At 45.5% G+C, this 19,626-nt stretch overlaps 1 protein-coding gene across 1 annotated transcript in view; it reads left to right on the plus strand.

The window, feature by feature from the left end:
* Positions 1–19,626, plus strand: part of MNAT1 (MNAT1 component of CDK activating kinase) — a 166,332-nt gene that overhangs the window by 62,708 nt on the left and 83,998 nt on the right. The window contains exon 6 of the mRNA XM_054971682.1: positions 10,100–10,225. Coding sequence (XP_054827657.1) covers positions 10,100–10,225 — 126 coding nt within the window. The remainder of the gene's footprint in view (positions 1–10,099; positions 10,226–19,626) is intronic.

The raw sequence follows: 19,626 nt of genomic DNA on the forward strand, positions 1-19,626 counted from the left end.
TTTATAGGATTTTAGCATCATATCCTAACAATAGCTAACTATCCCATATGGTAAGGGCACACATTCTTGTCTAGCTATTTATCATCTTAAAATATTTGAAAATTGTTAGTTCATTTTTGCTATTATCTTAACAAAATCAACATAAAATTAGTGATTACAAGTTTCTCATACACATGAATATCTTTTGGTCCTCACCCAATACACCCGTCCTTGAATTGTATCTTTACTTTTGTGAAGTTGGACATTCCTGCGATTCTCAGATGCTGTCTGTACCTGGGCCTCAACAAATAATATCTATTGATATGGATTAGATGGATTCTAATTTAGAATAATAGAATCATAGAATCATAGGGTTGGAAGGTACATCTAAGGTCATCTAGTCCAACCCCCTGCACAATGCAGGAAATTCACAAATACTGCCTCCCCCGACTGCCCCAGTGACCCCTGCCCAGATGATGGTGAAACACCTCCAGGATTGCTAGCCAAACCAGCCTGTGGAAAACCGCCACCTGACCCCAAGGTGGCGATCAGCACCACCCTGGGCATATAAGAAGGGCCACGAAAACCAAGCACTGATGCAACCCCGTCTGCCCTCCCCCTCACGATCGGCCCAGGCTCACCGAATCAGCATTGCTGTCATATGGCCATCTAGCCTCTGCTTAAAAACCTCCAAAGAAGGAGAGCCCAATTTATATAAGGCAAGGTTATACAATTGAATTACTCCTTTGTTTCATGCCTTTCTCTACGGTTGTTCTATTCTAGACCTCTGGGTTCCCTTTGTGGCTTGTCTAGCTGTGGAGCCAGACCAGCTCTATTCCTGCATGCAGAGGCATCTTTTGTAATCTTCTTGGTCATATCCACCAACTGTTCCCCTGTATGTCTGCCTATATCCGTGACAGTAGGACCAGATGTTCACAAAGTCAATTCCATGGTTTGTTACAGTCGCCATGCAATTCTGAGCCCCCCCAATAGAGGAAGTCTCAGAGTTCTTCTTAAAGGCCTCTCAGGCTCTTGCAATATGTGGCCCTTCAACAGTGACTCTGCAACCAACTCAAGGAGATAATTGGGTGGTGTGGTGGGAGAACAATGATGGAATCTCCAGCTTAACTCATGACCACAACCTCAAGTGTATACACTCAAAACTGCAAAACTCTGAAGCAGGAAGATTGAATCACGGCAGACCATGGCAACTGCTGAGCCTAGCCTGATGCTTTACTGAACAGTCTGATGGGCACAGCCTAGATAAGCTCATTCCCATCCAGCCAATTATCATTCAATGTACTGGGAGCCTGCTAAGCATGTGATATTTGTGTGGCTACTGAAATGGAAAAATATATGCGGTATTGATTTCAGATGAAATGGTAACCATGTGTATAGGGAGGATTATGGGTATTAACAACAACAATATTCGATTTATATACTGCCATTCAGGACAACTTAACGCCCACTCAGAGCGGTTTACAAAGTGTGTTATTATCCTCACAACAATCACCCTGTGAGATGGGTGGGACTGAGAGAACTCTGAAAGAGCTGACCCAAAGTCACCCAGCTGGTTTCAAGCAGAGTGGGGAATCAAACCTGGCTCTCCAAATTAGAGTTCTGCCGCTCTTAACCACTACACCAAACTGGCTGGTAGAATGCATTTCTGATTAAATGTATTGTTAACCACATGTGCTCACATGTATCCTTAGATATGTGTGGAGACTCTAACTTGGGTTTGGCACACTCACCCAGAACCACTACCAATTTGGGGGAAATTTAAACTCAGTGTCTGGAGGAAATCTGTTTCTTCTTCCGCAGCTTGGCTGTCTTGGAAAACTGACACACGGGAATTGAATGATACTCAAGCATAAGAACAGTGAAATGGTTGTGTCCAGAAGGACATATGTATGGAAAGTTAGATGAGAGGAGAGAAAGAGAAAGTAAAGCCTCATGCTGTACAAGATTTCCATACCAGGAAACAGCCTCAAGGAGGAAGGGGAGATTTACAGATGAAGAAATGAGAGTTGTGAGATAAAAGAGATTAGAAGTCCAAGTCCCGTGGAAGAGGAATTTACCTATTCTCAGTCTGCTGAGCTGAGTTCATTTGACTGAAGGACAATATCCAGAAATCTGGAAGGCAGCATTATGCCTAGGAAAAGTAGTAAAATAGTAGTGGATTTAGGCAGAGCTTCTAAAGGTCCTGAGAAAATAATATAAAGGTAAGGCTCCTTTGTGGTAAGGAAACATCCTGGAGTCCCAAAGAAAGAAAAGCAGCATCGGTAGCCTTTGAGCAAGTGGAGGTGTTGCGGCTACCGCTACACTTTGGCTGATGGAGCAGCAATAGTTAGAGGAGCCAGCATTAAAAACAAAAATCAAAGAAACAATTGTAAAAAACAGGAATTTGGGGTGACTCCAGGATGAGCCGACTCTGACTAGATTAAGGGGAATCTTCCCAGGAGGGCAGCAAAAGGGGATTGCATCTAGGCAGGGTAGGTAAAAGGAAATGGCACTCAGGTTGGAGAATATCCTGGGTGGAGATTTCACTCATGCTTGAGGCGGGCTGGTAGGAAACATTCAGGAAAAGTCAGTAGGAGTTATCAAGCCCTCCTAGTGGCTTGATTGTAATTAGATTTTGCACTCGGGGGAATTGCATTTGCTGAAAAAATTACATTGATAGACCAAGGTGGGCGCCTGGCATTGCGAGCTGTTGTGACAATGCTTAGACATAAAGATGCCCCATCCATCAATCAGTCTCGGGGCCAAAGTTTTGGCCACTTGTTAGCATAGCCTGCCCTCTCTTTCTCCAAAGCGAGGAATTGCCAGCTCCTAAAATGGTTGCCAAGACAAGTTTAGCCACGATGGAGTCAGGGCAGACAGTCCTTGTCTAGGAAGGGGAACTTTGGTAACGGCAGCTGGTTATCTCCAAATGTAACATCTGAAATGGGCTTATAACCAAACAGAATCTAAAACCTTCTGAAAACAGCACGGTAAAACTGATGTAGCTCAAACCATCTTGAGTATGTAGTATATTTGAGCCTGCAAAAGCATAAAACACACCTTAATTCCCCTAAATAGCCAACAGTGGAGCATAAGAGTTCCTCTCCCTTAATGCTGCCCTCCGCTCTCACCTGGGACTTCTTCCTAACCTGCCCCCCCCTTCCTACCATTGGAGTTAAAAGCCTTAAATCTTATTATCTAAAGCCTTTCCAACAACAGGGAAGGGAGTAGCACCTTTGTTCTGCTTCCAGCCCCTCCAAATGATGGCTCCCCTTTGAGCTGGCTGTGTTGGGGTTGACCCAATGGCGCTGCTGAGTGACTGGAGATTATGAATCGGAAGGAGGAAGGTGCGACTTCCTCACTTGGGCTCAGATGTCATCTCCTGGCGGGGTGCGCGCTCTCTCCCTCCCTCCAGAAGCGGCTGCAATAAAAAGGCCTTTGGGGTATGTGCATATGTGCGTAAGCGATCTTCCTCCCAGCCGCTCTGCTGCTGCTGTTCATTTCATTCACATTATTCTCCGTTGTCCTCTGTCGGTAACTTTCACTTCTCATTCACCCGCTCCTGACATAGTCCTGTAGGGCCGCTGTTAAGAGACCGCCAGCTGTATTCCAGATTGGCCTCCCCCTGGACACCTTTTATGTATTTTTATGATCCTGTCCAATTGAATAGGTAATTTATTTCGATTCTAACTTCCTTCCTTATCCCCTGTGGGAAGGACGAGTACCTGCATTCCTTGTCCCGTCCTGGGGGGATTCCCGTTGAAATGGAGGGGTATCTGGTGTCAGGTGATTTAAGAGCTGGTTTTACAATGCTGGGGGATAGACTAAGAAGGCCTCACTCGAGAGCATGGGCCATGTGTACCTTTTACTGGATTCTTTTAGAAGTCGGGGTGTTTCATATTTTTTTCCCGAGGCCTTACTACCTAGCCTTCTACTTTGTTGACCGAACAAGGAAATACCCAGTGGCCTTGTAGCTCACAGAGCTGTACACACTTTTTGCTTTTTGTTCCTTTTTGTTATGTATACAGTTGCTTTTTACCAGACTTTGTATCGGTACAATGGATGTTGAGCGTATATATCAGCTCAGAGCCTAAAGGTGTCGGGTGGGGAGACTGATAGGAGCCACTTACTCTGGCAGAAATGTATTGGAGCGTGAGAATGGCCACGACTGCTTCCCTCTGCAAAACTGGCCGGGACCCCTTGTGCTGCTAGGGAGTCCTGGCAATAGAGAGCCACAGCCCACGAGAGCTGATGTGGCGTAGTGCTTAGTGTCAGACTAGGACCTGATGCGATGAGCTTCGTGTTCCCTTTCTGCAGCTTGCTGGGTGAACTTGACCTGTCACAATCTGTCAGCCCAACCTACTTCACAAGGTGGCGGTCCCAATCAGGGAGAAAAACAGAATATAAATTTTAAAATAAGCATATAAATAAGTATAATTACCCGGATGTGGGGAGTTGGGCTAAAGGGAAGTAAAACAGCTTGTTGACTGGTTTACTGCAGCCAGGGCCTACGTGAGTAGAAGGAATTGGGCTTGGAGGATTAGCATGTGTCATTTGAGCCTGAACTTCACAGTAAGATACTTTTAAACCGTGATGGTAGCTGCATTTTATTTTGCAGATTCAGGGCACTGGGTCGAGCAGGATTCACTTCTGAACTCAATCCTCCGGCTTTTCACCCATGAAATGTTCACATTTTTATATAAAATATTCTCTAAAGGGCTTGTAACGAAGCTGATAACACTGAGCCCAAATTGATTTCATGGAGAATGCTTTGTGTGTTGCCTCTCTAACAACAACAGTGAGCTTATATACTTACCTTCTAGACAGATTAGCACCCCATTCAGAGCAGTGAACAAAGTCCGTGTTATTATTATCTTCACAATCCAGCTGGGAAGCTGGGCTGAGAGGAGCAGCTTACCCAAGGCCACCTTCAGAGCTCATGGCAGTAGTAGGATTCAGACTAGCAGAGTGATGACTCACAGCCCAACCACTTCACCCCTATGCTGTGGCAGCACTAGATACCTGCTTTGAGTGGCTAACAAAAATAGAACAAAATGCAATTAATAATGCAAATTAAAACAATGTCAATTAATGAACCCCATCAGCACTGAAAACCAGTCATAAAACTGACGGCATAAAACTATCACAGGAGACTGAAAGCAAGTCAGGAAACATCAAACAGCTGGGGGCAGACTGAAGTTGGTCAAAGTAATGACTTGCTAAAAGATGAGATGAAACTTCAAATAAAAGGCTGGGTGTTTTAGCCTAGCATTTAAATTCTGACATGTTAGGCACCAGGTGGCCATCGTGGTGAAAGGTCTTTCCTTTCCAAAGATGAGTGTGCCATAATAACAGCAACAATAGCAGCAACAGCAACAGCGATAACATTCGATTTATATACCACCCTTCAGGACAACTTAATGCCTGCTCAGAACGGTTTATCCTAACAACAATCACCCTGTGAGGTGGGTGGGGCTGAGAGAGCTCCGAGAAGCTGTCACCCAGCTGGCTTCAAGCGGAGGAGTGGGGAATCAAACCCAGATTTCCAGATTAGAGTCCTGCTGTTCTTAACCACTACACCAAACTGGCATCAAGACCTTACTGTCAGAGCATCTGCCAAATCCCTGCAATTTCCAGTTATGCTGCCAATCAGAGTAGATAGTACTGACCTTGGTAGACCAATGACATGACTTAGTATAAGTCACCATCAAGGGTTCTAGTGACTGTTGCCCTCAGAAGTCTTAAAACAACAAAGCAGTGGGAAAAAAACATTCTGGCTCAGCAGTAAGCAATGGATCTAGACTGTACTCTGCCCATGTACCGAAAATGGCGACTGGAAATTGAACTTCTCTCTCTCCCTCCATCCTGCTTCCTGCTCTGTAGTGTCTAGTAGAGATGGGCATGAACCGGGGAAAAAAATGAACCATGTGGTTTGTGGTTCGTCGCATTTCATGAACCACGAACTTTCGTGAACCTGCCCTGGTTTGCGAACTGGTTTGTTTGGTTCGTGAAAACGTCACATCCAGGTCAGCAAATCGTCACTTCTGGGTCAGCAGAAGGTCTGCAGGAAGTCCATCCCCTATTGCCTAGGAAACTGATTGATTAGTGCCAGGCTGTCTGCAGTGACAAACCAAAAAATGAACCCAATGAACCAGCCTACAGTTTGTGGCGGTTCGTCAGAAATGGGCTCTGACAAGCCTCTGATGAACCACAAATTGGCCTGGTTCATCACGAACTTTGGTTTGTATTTTGGTTCGTGCCCATCTCTACTACCTGGCTTCATGGTCTTCCATCTGTATCCAGCTTTTTGTTGGCTGCCACACTGGCCAAACACTGGTTCACTGCTAAAGTTCTCCTAAGTCCTAGAGGGAGCTAGAAAGGTGACGGCCATTTTCACTGGCAGCTCCTTACTTAGGATAGAACATTAAGTCAGACCCTCGCCCAGTAGGCAGGAGTGAGGTTTAGTGGTCTTAGGGCATGGGAAATTGAAATTCAAGCCCCCATTCAGCAAGGAACCTTGGTTTAGATGGTTATCTCTCATCCAGGCCCACCTCACATGGTTGCTCAAGATAAAATGGGATCATGTCCCCATAAGCCAGCCTGATCTTGCTAGATCAGGTGTCTGTAACATGGTGACAGTGGACACCATGACACCCACCAACACCTTTCCTGGTGCCTGCTGAGTGTTTGTAGAAAGTGGATGGGACCAGAAAGGGCTTTTGCCCATCAGGGCATTGATGGCCATTGGAGATCTGACTGGCTATACAGATTTTAAAGAATGTTGCTTTGGCAGCAGCTGCCACCCCAACAGGAGAATTTATAAACAATATGTTCATTTTAAAAAGGCCTTGTTCTAAACAGAGCTTCTGCCTGCAATGGTGAAGAGGGACTATTAGAGTTACGCATATCCTCATTCTCTGACATTTTGTGGCTGGCTCTTCTGCCCATGGCAGCTATTTTGTGGTTGTCCTACCACTCTGGGTCAGAATTCCAAGGTGCCCATGGGCTCAAAAAGTTTGGGAACCCCTGCCTTAGAGGAAGGGTAGGATTCAAGATATGATAAATAAGTGAAATTTCAATCTAAGTAGGTTTTGACTTGGCAGCAAAAGAGGAAAAGATTGTCCTTAGACAAACCATTCCACAGGCCCGGCAATACTATTATTTTTTCCTTCAGTAAATGGGGGGCTTACTGAGCAAGGCCACAACTTCCTTGATCTAAAACAGCAGGGAAGGAATAGATGTTGGAGGCATTAACTGGAGTGGACGTGCATCGGACTCGGTCTGGCTGCGAAGGTCGGTGGGTAACAACTCTGGTGCTAACAGTTTATTTCATTTAACGGCTTACAATGGTGGGGGGGGTGAGGGTGGGGGAGGATCTCACTGAGTCACTCAAGTGTTTCCAACTTGGCTTTAAACGCCCTTTTAATTTAGACGGGGTGAACATTGTTTTCTTACGCAGCAGTTGGTTTTACTGGAAATCCATTTTGCCAGATGGCTTGCAAAAAAGAGCAGTTATAAATAATCTTTATAACATGACCAAAATAGGTAACTTAATGGCGTTTTGTACATGCATTGCTACTAAACATATCTAAATATGTTTGCTAATGGCTGAAAGGTAAAGCGGAGGGCAGGAGAGGGAAGGAAGCGTGTGTCTATTTGTAAGGTTCCATTTTCAAAGTTTAAACCACAATTCAACAAAGGCAGAATCACGATTTTTTAGAAAGTTTTGAAAGCGATGTTTCTAAAAGCCTTACAGGAATTAGACATGCTCTTTAGAAGTGCATGCTGCCAGTCTAGCATAGCGAAGCTTAAATATCCATATATTTTAAAAAGCATTCTGTCTTTAAATATGATTTGTGAGTTATGTACCTAGGATATTCCTTTGACATATTCTGTCTGCATGGAAACGATAACACGTCGCTGTCCTTATCGACTTGAGATGCAGTTAACTGTTTAAAATATCTTAATCCCATCTTTCCCAAGTGTTCCAGGCAGTTCATGGACATTTTTTTTTAAAAAAAGGGTGAAGCATTAACCAAGGTGGAGGGCAGGAACCAGCATCGGCACAAGCCGTAGACCATTTTAAATCTAGTAGTAAATCTTCCACTATCGCTCCTATAAAAATGAACCAAAAATTCTTCTCGAAGCAATTGTCTAAAAAAATGAGGAGCCTAAAAGAACTTGGAGGGGAGGTTATTCCTTAAAATTAGCCCTTCCACTGAGAAAGCCATGCTCCTTGTTGTAGATGATGTTCTCCTTGGAGTAAGAGATTCTAGAGTTGTTACCTCTGCGACCTGGACATGTACAGTTTCCTTCCTGTCAGCTCCACGCCATTGGACAGATTACTCAAATAAAACCTGCTTATTAAATACTGTTCAGGGTTGCCTCTTATGACCATGTAGGCTAGAAACTTTGCTCCTACGGATTAAAATGAATTTTCAAATTCCCTGGCTTCCTCTAGAGCAGCCAGCCTCTGTTTATAGTGTATCTGCAACTTGCAGCCATTACCCCTGTCTCTCTGCCTGGATATTTCTGCCAGAGTACAGTGCTGAGGGCAGAAAAGCAATAAAATGATTTCCAGGTCATTTCGATTTTATGATTAGATCGTGCCTATGCAATAACGTAACAGCAGGATGGTAGTCTGTGGGGAAGTCTCCAGTATAGATCCTTCCACTGAGCAACCCCTGATAAGTTTTTGAGGGTTTTTAGTAGAGCTTGAGCTCAAACAGCTTGTTCTTACTCATGAAACCTCCCCTTTACGATAATTTTGAAATTCTTTTCGGGGGAAATGCTTGCCTGATGCTCTCGTTCTCAATTGACTTCACTTGTGCTCAATGATGTCATCTTGTACGCAAAACTGATTGGCTGTATGTCATTTTAACGTCCTCCTTTTCTGTGTATGCTCTCTGATTGGATAGGATTACCCATGTGACTCGTAAGGGGGTGCTAGCTGTTACTTGAAGGAAAAATGGCACCAAAGTAGCATCTGTTTGGGAGACAGTGGCACCAAACATGACTGAAAATATAAATATTGACACAGTTAAAAGTGTTTCCCAGGAAACAGTTCTACCCTACTGAGAAGGCTACTTATATCCTAAAGATTCAAGATGGAGAATATTCGGTGTGGCTTCCTTTCTAGCAATGCAGTTTGAAAACAACTATCTCTGCATTCCCAGGGGTTTTTTTTGGTTTCAAAGTCTTCCATATTACGTATTTCTTTAGCCATAACTTGTTACGTATTTCTTTAACCGTAGCTTGTTATTAAGGACAGGAGGCAGAGGTGTTGAGGCTGGATTGTCCTTCTTCGTGGCCACCCCATGATTGGCGTCCTGTCTAGTTCACGACCAAGTTATTTTAGCCAATCATTTCATTTCTTGTTTCTTGACATGCCGTGCATTCTCCGTAACAATCCTTCTCTTGTTATCCACTCATGTAAGATTTTGAAGTCATTAACTTGTTTTCAAGATGCTTTATTATTTCATATGTACAAATGCACACTCAAAAAAAAACCCCCAAACAACTTTTGACTGGCATCCCTAAAAAAAAAGTCACGAAAGGAGAAAATAATGCGCTTTTGGTTGCGTGCACAATAGTGCCATTGTGCTAGGCTGAGGAAAGATCACCTCCAAAAGGCCTCGGGTGAAATCTAATGGGGAAACAATTTTAAACTGGATGGAGTTCATTGGCCGAAAGAATGTGTCTTAGATAAACATCTGATCCATGTTAGATGGCTTTCTGTGCCGCTTGTTTCTGTAATTAAGTTCTAATTATTATTATTACTTTATTCCTCCCCTCAAATACATATGGCTGCCTTGGCCTTCTGGAATACAGGGCTTGTTATATTGTCATTTAATGTGGAATCTATAAAAATGGGCTGTTTGCATGTTCCTCTGATTTATGAGCCTGGTGCAGCTTTTTCCTCTTACCCAAAGTGATCATTTTCTGGTAAACCGGAATATTGAGCTATGCCGTATTCTCCTGAAAACAGCCTTTTGAGATGCAATTTGTAGTTCTAGGAACGCACAGCACTAATGGTAATGGCTGCTTTATGCCTTTTAAATATTTTACTCTTGTGTGCTTTTTAAAAAAATTTGTTCTTCCTTTTAAACTCCTTTTACAGGAAAGTTCCCATCTACCTGCCTCTTTACTGCTAGCCCAGCATAAAGACCGGTCTACGCAACTAGAAATGCAGCTGGAGATTCCTAAACTGGTCAAGCCAGTTGCGTTTTCGACGGGCATCAAAATGGTAAGGCCACCAGGTGTTTGTGTGTGTGCGTTAGAGAGGAAAAGAGAGTGCTTTCCATGTTCTTCATTGCCTGGTTTGTCCATACCTAGTCTAAGACTTCAATGTATTACATATGATTTTTACATTTCATCACAGTGCCTAAAATCATGGCTGAATAATTTGAAGCGAATGCTATAAGGAAGTAGAACCGTTTCCCAAAGTGGCCCCAAAGCCTTGTCATGGAGCTGGTTCATACTATCAGGGACAACCAGGGATTTTTTTCAGCGGGAACGCGGTGGAACGGAGTTCCAGCACCTCTTGAAAATGGTCACATGGCTGGTGGCCCCGGCCGGTGGCCCCACCCCCTGATCTCCAGAGAGAGGGGAGTTTAGATGCGCCACGCGGAGGGCAATCTAAACTCCCCTCTGTCTGGAGATCAGGGGGTGGGGCCACCGGACTTGTGACCATTTTCGCCGAGGGTCATTTAAACTTTAACCCCCCCCTTGTTCCAGCTGACCCAAAGTGACGTCATTGTGCGGTCCTGAGTTCCACCACTGAGTTCCACCACCTCTTTTCCCAGAAAAAAAGCCCTGGGGACAACCATGTACATAACTCACAGGAAATTGCATGGGGCTAATTGCTGTACTGTGCACGGCTGTATATGCAAGTCCACCCTTTCCCAAATAGTCTTGTGATTGCAGGAGAATAATCACGCTGACTGGAGTGGGTCATAGAGACCATATCACTCTCATCTTGTTCTATCTGTGCTGGCTTCCAATCAGCCTTTGAGCCCAGTCTAGGTGTTAGTATTGACCTTTAATACCATGGAATCTGCATACCTTAAGGACTGCCTGTGCCCATATGAACATACCCAACTGTTACAGTCCTCTTCGTGAGCCCTGCTTCGGGTGTCCCTATCGTCTGTAGTGAGATGGTTGGCAACCTAAGAACGAGTCTTCTTGGTCATGGCACCAAAATTACGGAGCTTCCTCCGGGGGGAGAGCCATCTATCCCCCTTGATCATTCTCTTTCACCAGTGGCCGAAGACCTTTCTGTTTCATCTGACCCCCCCCCCGCCCTTTGCTGTTTTTATTGCTGATTTTATAGGTACTGTTTTAAAAATAGATTTTTAATGCCTTTTGAATTGTTTGCCGCCTTAAGTGTCCTAACTGGGCAGAAAGGTGGGATACAGATGCTTGAATATATAATGTGCAACAATTGCTTGCGCCCCATGGGCTCAGGGTGTTGTGTGTTTGTGTGTAGGCATACAGCATGGCCCCTTTGCATAGCGTGCAGAATTGCTGCTATGTGGAGGCTCATCAAAACTCTCTCTTTTCTCCCCCACCTCTACAATTTTTTAAAAGCTCTGGCAAAGCGATGAGTCTCGAGCTCCAAAGTACAGCTTGCATATCCTTTTTCTCTGCTCAACGACCGTCTGACCTTTCTGACCCGTCAAACCCTTTGCCTTGTAAAGCTGGTTCAGCTGCCTGTCGATGCCGGCGCGTAGTGTTCTGATGAATAAAGTAATGGGAGATTCTTGGCAAAAGAACGGATCCTTCTGGCAAATGGGCTGTAAGAATTGAGATGAACCTGAGCGAATACAGTATTTTCTGTAATGTGCATTTTTTTAAACGCAGGGTATTATGTACAAGATCATATTGCTCATTCCCCCCCCCCCACACACACACAATTTGGGAGTAAGGAAGGGGATGGACAGAGCTTATCTGAACTGGTTTTCAGTGCCAAGCTCCGGTCTGAAAAATGTGCAGTAATTAGGAGAGTACTTCTGTGTGCATGCAGAGTTCAGCCCATTGCCGCACGTAAATGTGTGACTTGCTGCTCCTGGTGACTGACAGTGCTGTTTTAGAACTCAAGAAGTCTGTTATCTTTGTCTCTTCTGCTACAATGGCTAGAACCACAAAAAATCTGGCTTTCTGCATCTTTATTCCCAAGTGTCCCCCAAGGCACGTTCCACCTGCAGAGCTTCTCCGACTAGTCCACCAGTTGTCTGCTCTTTGCCTCTTCCCTGCCTTTTCCCTTGGCCCACGTCACGTTTTTCCCCTGCTGCTCTTAGTGCCTGTGATTTCCTGGCTGTTGAGTGTTATTATGAATCCCATATGTTTCACCGAGTACTGCCGTTGGGGAGGGTTGGGGGTGGAAGCTCTGCAGAATTATTTTCGCAAGCCTTAGGCTTTGCTGAACGTGATCGGAGTTCTCAGGAGCTTTCAAATGGCTGATCCAAGTGTTGATGTCTTGCTCCCCTTTCGACAGGGTGCTTGCAAAGCATTTTGATCAGGCGCAGTCTAAAGGTGCCTGATTCTGCACACGTTGGATAATGGACTTCAGATACTCTTTATAGATCATTTGGAATGGATTTTTTCGTGTGCGGAACAAAAAAATCCACCTCAAACGATTGATAAAGTGCATTGAAAGTGCATTATCCAACGTGTGTGGAATCAGCCGGTGTCTCAAGATGTCCTTTCCGGCAGTGGCGACAGTACTGGAGAGGGGAACCAGTTCCAGGAAGAAGGTGTGCAATAGCAATGGTACAGCCATCAGTGTTTTTGCTGGGATGGCTGCTACGGCACCCTCCCCTTACGACTGACGGTTCATCTGGTTTAGCTGGATGATCAGTGTAGTCTCTCTGGCTATAGTTACCCTTCTGGTTCAGCATAGAATCATAGAGTTGGAAGGGACCTCCACGGTCATCTAGTCCAACCCCCTGCCCAATGCAGGAAATTCACAACTAGCATGGTGGCCACCTGCAAAACTTGTTTGGTAATGTCCTGGTCTCTAATAAGATCTATCACAAATAATTATGGGCCTGTGACAACTTATGGGGGATGGGAATGTTTGACTCCCAATATTACAGTTTGACTCCAGCTGGAATTTTTTTTCAACACCTGGGCAGAAATGGGATGTCTCAACAGGGTGCTTTGGGATTTCGGGGTATTTTTGGGTGCCCCACATTTTTGGACAGATCTTTTTGCAAACCTGCCACCACCACCCCAGGTTTGCAGACCCCTTTATGGAAGCCGTGACTGACTGTTGCATGTGCAACTGGGATGGTCATTGGATGTTGGCTATCATGGTAATTAACCATTTTTATAATGCTTTAGAGTGTTCAGAGCACTTAAAATACCTTACTGTGGTAGTCCTTATAACAGCCCAACAAGGTAGGATGTAGGATGCAAGAAGATCAAGCCTAGGGAAGTTGTGGTTATCCTAAAACTGGCTGCTAGGTTGGTGACCGAGTTGGGATTTGAAGTGGGGACTTTCGAGCTCACATTGTTTGGACCAAACCAAAGTGCAAAGCTCCTGCCCTAAATGGCATCCATGTGGCTAGTTCCTCCCTCTCAGAGCCAAGCTACAAGTGACACCTGACACAGGTTGGACACTTGTCAGCTTACCTCAAGTTGTGATGGGAAATGTAGGCGTCCTGGTCTGGCAGCTGTCATGGAGAGCCGAGCTGTAAAACCAGGACGCCTACATTTCCCATCAAAACTTGAGGGAAGCTGATAAGTGTCCAACCTGTGTCAGGCGTCACTTGTAGCTTGGCTCTCACTCATCAAGTGCAATCCTTGCCTCATTTTAGGATGTCTTGACGGTCCAGGTTATCCTGCCCTTTGCCAATAATGTGAAGTAGAAGAAGGTATGTGTGTGTAGGCAGGTGGGGGACATGACAGCCCCAGATGAGATACTGCAGCTGGACAGGGAGACGTAGCTGGGTGGCTACTGGTTTTAAAGACAAATGTGCACTTAAGGTAACATCTGGCCTGGCCCTCAGTCATCCTAACTCTGTTCAGTATTGACCAAGCACTGACCGTCTCATTTACCTGCCAACCTCCACAGCAGGTGGCCTTCTAATTTTGACCATGCCTTAATCTGCTACATTACCTTGAGATGTTTAGACCCCCCTTTTTGACTTAATTCAGAAGAGGGGAGAGAACTGGCGACGCGTAATGTCAAAATCCTTTTTAAAATCAAAAGACTTGCCTCGCTTGTTTTAACATATTTTTGTTGGTTCCCTGCAGCAAAATTCATTGTGTGGAGATAATTACTTAATTCTTGAGCTATCCCAATGCCAGTTGGGACTGCGTTATCTGAGGTGTCAATCTTGTTCAAGCTGCAGAAGTTAAACTGTTGATTCTGAAAGGAGAGTGCAGGTGATCAGCAGGCAAAGCAGCCCGTAGACGCGGCTTCGAAAGAAAAGTTGGCTTAAGATTTACGTTGGCGGTAAGGAACGCTCTGGACCTGTGATGTCCATAGGGCCAGCCCCCCTTTTTGGCAAAAGAAATCTTGTGGGGAATTCCCACGGATCTGGACTTTGAAGCTTTTCTTTCTCTTCCACTATTTCCTGTCTGTGACAGATAGTTTTCTATAGCCCCGGCTGTTTTTGCTGATCTTGAAAAAGGCTGCTTGTGTGGGTGAGCTAATTGGATTGTCAGTGCAGTCACCCCCTTTCCAACACATCTAACTCCAGGAACAGGGCTCAAGGCAGGGATCCCCAATGTGATGCACGTGGGCACCATTGTGCCCGCCCATACCTTTCCCGGTGCCCTCCAAGTGTTTTTAGAAAGTGGGTGTGGTCAGGTGGGGCTTGTGCCAAGCATGGCTTCTGATTGACTATTGGAGATTTGATTGGCTGTGCAGATCATTAAAAAAACCCCAGTGTTTTAGCAGAAGCTGCTTCCATAGCTCAAGGAGCTGTGTGACGGAAGGTAAGCTGTAGCAACCGTTTGTGCATTTGCTTTGAAGATCCCAGGATCCAGTCCCTGGTGTCACTTATTCAAGACCCGGGGGATCCACCTGTTTGGGATGCTGGAGAGCAGAGAAAATGGGCCTGGGGCTAGATGTATCAGTGGTTTGGCTCCTCGTGAGTCATGAGCAATGACTAAGAGGAAGATGAGCTGCGGGCGGCATGGCTCAGTGGTAGAGCATTTGCTTGACACATGAAAGGCCCCAGGTTCAATCCCCAGCATCTCCCGTTAAAAGGATTAGGTAGTGGGAGATGTGAAAGAGCTTCTGGAGAGCTGCTCCCAGTCTGAGTCGATGAAATTGACCTCGATGGACCAAAGGTCTGTTTTAGTCTAAAGCAGCTTCTAGTGTTCATACGAACTGGCCGGATTGGGTACATTTTAACTGGGGCGTGAGAGAATGGCTTGGTTTCCTAGTTGGCGTAGTAGCGCTTGTAAAGCTGCGTTGGTGATAATGTGCGACCAGTGGAAGAACCTCTTACGAGGAGAGCATTGTTTCCTGGAAATCCCTCCCCAGGATCTCAAAGCAAGCCAGCTGTTTACCTTTCTGCCGGTGGGTTCATTTGGCTTTGGCATGGGATGGGAGACAGAGCTGTCTACCTGTTGTGTTGTCACAGCCACATTGGGCGAAGAGTTGCTTGCTTTTAAACTTGAGAAGGCTGACGTCTCATCGTCTGAAAATACAAGCTCTAGGGCCAGTTTTTCACCCCTTCTGTACGTGCACTGGGGTGTTCTAGAGGAAGGAGATCTGGCGTTCTGAAAATGTGTCCTCTTGGGATGTTTTTGCAAGAGGGGGAGGGCATTAACATCAGAGAGCAACTGGCAGTTAATTGTGACTCCTTCAAGGGGCTGGCTCCACCGTGCTGGTGGTAAAGGAAGTCATCCTTGGACCGAGTAGTTGGAGGGCTTCCATTGATGCTAAATGCAATAAGTGGCTCGGGTTTTTTGCTACTTGTGCAAATAGCAGGTGCCCCAGCAGCCTCTGCAGCAGTGTTTGAGAAGCACACTTCCAGCTGGTGCGGGGGCCACCCTTAGCCTGTCCTAACTTAAGGCAACAAAAAAATCCCCTTACGTCCTTCTTGTACTTGATTTTCTTGGTGTTCCTTTGTGCACCGCTGGCACCAGGGTTTCTGGTGCCTGTGGCCACACAGTGCACACGCACACCCCCAGACTGCGTGATGACGTCACCACGTGATGATGTCATCATGCAGCAAAACCGGGACCCTTGGCCAGCGGGTGGTTGGGGCGGCACATGGAGGCTGCCCGTGCTCCGCACGCCACCCCGGCCGCCTGCCGTGCCTGGCCCGCAGCTGGTGCGCCCGGCCGGGGATGTGGTGGCAGCGGTGCGGGGCTGGCTGGCTGGCTGCAGCAGCTGTGGGCCAGCCACGCCAGCTCCGTGGCGCGCATCTCCGCCCCTGGCACCCCCTCCGGCGCCTCGACACCGTGGCACCCGCCTCACTGCCTCAATGGTGGCGCCGGCCCTGCCTTTGTGCCTCCTCAGTGTTTCTGGAGCTCACATGTCTCCAGCAATGGATTGGGGGCTGACTGTAGAAGACTTCCCAGTGTCCTCTTGTACACCTTGGATATGTACAGGTCTTGGATATGACCCAATGCCTGTAGGTTTTTGAATTATTATAACAAAGTCTGTTCAGCGGCATTAGACAAATTATAACTTTTCTTCATTCAGGTTGAAACATGTTGGGGCTGCGTTTGAAAAGTTTGAACTCTGGTGTATTTTTTTCTTTCTGTTCATTTTATTATTTGAAATGTAAGCCAGACAGTGTACGTTGAAAAGCCGTCTGTCATCAGATTGCTTTCGCTGTGTGTGCTAACCGGCTGTTGAATGTAGAAGATCTTTTTAATTAGTTTGGGGATTACTCTGTAACTGCAGATCTATCCAAGGGATCAAACATTTGATGCAATTACCTGGGCTTAGGCATTTTTAAAAAATTTGGTCCCTCTATTCTTGGGCTAAGTATGCATAAAGAGTTGGGAGGACTTACACTTGCTGCTTAGCCATTAGCACAAAGGCCCTCCCCAGCTCAAAATCTAACCGGCAACTAGGTGATGGTGTAAATAACTTAGTAAGTTAGCATTAATAGTTGGCTTGCATTTGTGAACTTGTGCAATTCTTGGAGCTGTCGCCTTTGCTTTGCATGCAGAATGTCCCCCCAGGTTCAGTCTCCAGCATCTTCAGTTAGAGTTCAGGTTGTGAGTAATGTGAAAGACCCTCTACCTGAGACCCCAGAGAGCTGCTGCCAGTCAGAACAGACAATACTGACCTTGATAGACCAAGTGTCTGATTCGGTAGAAGGCGGCTTTATGTGTGTGATCATGATACTTGCCTTTTTGTAGAAATTTTGATTCAGAAGGTTCTTGATGTACTTTGGCTAATACGATGGCGTTCTTGCTTGCTTGGAAGTAATTCCGGCTGAGTTTAATGGGGCTTGCTTCCCCATAGCAGCCTGTGCATCTACATTTGATCGTATTCACCCCTTGCCTTTTCTTCCCCTTCCCTTCCTCTTCCTTTTTATCCTTCTTGCTGAACTGCAGGCTCCTTGGGACAAAGAACTGCATTCATTGGGTATCCTGCTTTGTAGAGTACTGCGTACAGTGCATGTGATAGTGAGGAGTGCCATCAAGACTCACAGAGATAGTCTGCCATTGCTTGCCTCTGCAACCTCCTCTTTATTGCAGGTCTCCCATCCAATTACTAACCAAGGCCAACCCTGCTTAGCTTCTGAGATCTAATGAGCTCAGCCTTGCCTGAGCTATGCAGGTACCTGATACCGTAGGTATCCTGCCTCCTGTAACCTGGAGGCATCATTCAGCTCTCATCAATAATAATGATAGATGTCTCCTCCACAAATGTCTCCAACTTTTTTCAAATCCATGTAAGATGATGGTCATCGCCACCATCTTGAAGCCGTAAACTCCACAGGTCCATCACCCGTTTTGTGAAGTATTTATTTATTTACTTTTTCGTTTACTTCACTTATACACTTCCTCCCAAAGAGGCTTACATGTTTCTCCTCTCCACCATTTTATCCTCTCAACAACCCTGTGAGGTTGAGTGTGTGTGATTGACCAAAGGTCTCCCAGCAAGCTTCCATGGCACAGTGAGGATTCGAACCTGATCTCCCAGGCCCTAGTCTGATATTTTAACCAATGCATCATGCTGGCTTCCTTTTGTCAGTCATGGCTGTTTCTCTGTCTGGTAGCTGCTCTCCACAATCCTCAGAACTTTTCCAACACTCCTATCTGTGATCCCATAGGAGACTCTTCGGCTAGGACTTGACTTGGATCTGGCCATCAACGTTGTGGTCTGAGTGGCTGTGGGCATTGACTTCCCATCACCTCCTGTACTGTTGCCGGCTGGGAGTGAGCTGATACCCTGGGCATGTATGGAACCAATGGGCAAAGGAAGGGAGGAGGAAGGAACGTGTTGGCTCCGAACTCTTTTCTCCTTTTCCTGTTGCTAGGAAGAGGGACGCCCAATGCCTCCTTTCCCAGAGTTGCAACTAGGGTTCCTAACTGGAGATCTGGGGACAGAGCCAGGGGAGGGATGTGATGTCACATCCTGTAATTGCATGCCGAGGTCAAAGGTCAGCTCCTTTGTCACTTCTTCCCAGCGAACTCCAAATTTAAATTTAAAATTTCCTTCCTCCTATTACTTTTTTCGCGCTTTACGTCACTTGTAGCCTTCTGTAGGTATGTGTTCTCGTTTGTTATACAAACGTGATATTCGTGCGGTTATTATAACTGGCTGCAGTCATATTCTTCTCGGCCTAAAAAAACTCTCAAAATCCTCTTTTTTTTCAGTGTTTAGGAGAAAAATCCATTTTGAAGACCCATAGGAGGGTGCCAGCCAACAGCAGGCCCAGCCCTCTCCGATTCCTAACTGGCCTTTAGTGCATCTTCAAGTGCCAAACAGTCCATTTCTCCTAGTTGCTGTAGTATGCCATAGGAGAAATAGTAAAGCATCCACCCTCTAGGATATCTGTTTCTGTTTCTCTTAGAATCTAAAAGATAAAGTCTGCCCTCCAAAGCCACCATTTCGTCTAGAACAGATTTCTGTAATCTGAAGTTCAGCTGTAAGGATTCTTGCTAATGCTATGCCTTTGTAAACATAAATTTATTTACTTTATGGCATTATTTATAGAAATGTCCTTGATATTGATTGTACTAATCTCTCACTATATAATCCGCCTTGAGTCTCATTGAGAAAGGTGAACTATAAATGGCATAAGATAAATAAATATAAACTCCAGGCCTTACTTGAAGGTTGGTAACCCTAGTTTTAGCCCACAGTTTGTGAACCGAGGGCCCAGCTAGGTAAATATGGACAAAGACTTCGTGCTTTAAAAAAGCTGTGTAAGTGCTAATGATACAGTTACTCAGTAGTTACAAGTTCTTAATTTTGAACGTGCACCAAGTTGCTGTCTGTTCTTGTCCCCGAGTAGTCTGTCTTGAAAGATGGAAGATGTCTGAGAGAACAAGCCAAGATCTCTGTGGCTGGGAAGTATACCTCCACCCCCCATCATTGTTTGCTTTGGAAAGATCACACTTTACGCACATGGAAGTACTTCACACATTTGAGAAATGCTGACTTCCTATATGCTTTACGAAGGAACAGCACATCATTCATTGAATGTAAGCATATTT

This window comes from Eublepharis macularius, chromosome 2 (genome assembly GCF_028583425.1).
Source record: "Eublepharis macularius isolate TG4126 chromosome 2, MPM_Emac_v1.0, whole genome shotgun sequence".
Lineage (NCBI taxonomy): Eukaryota > Metazoa > Chordata > Lepidosauria > Squamata > Eublepharidae > Eublepharis > Eublepharis macularius.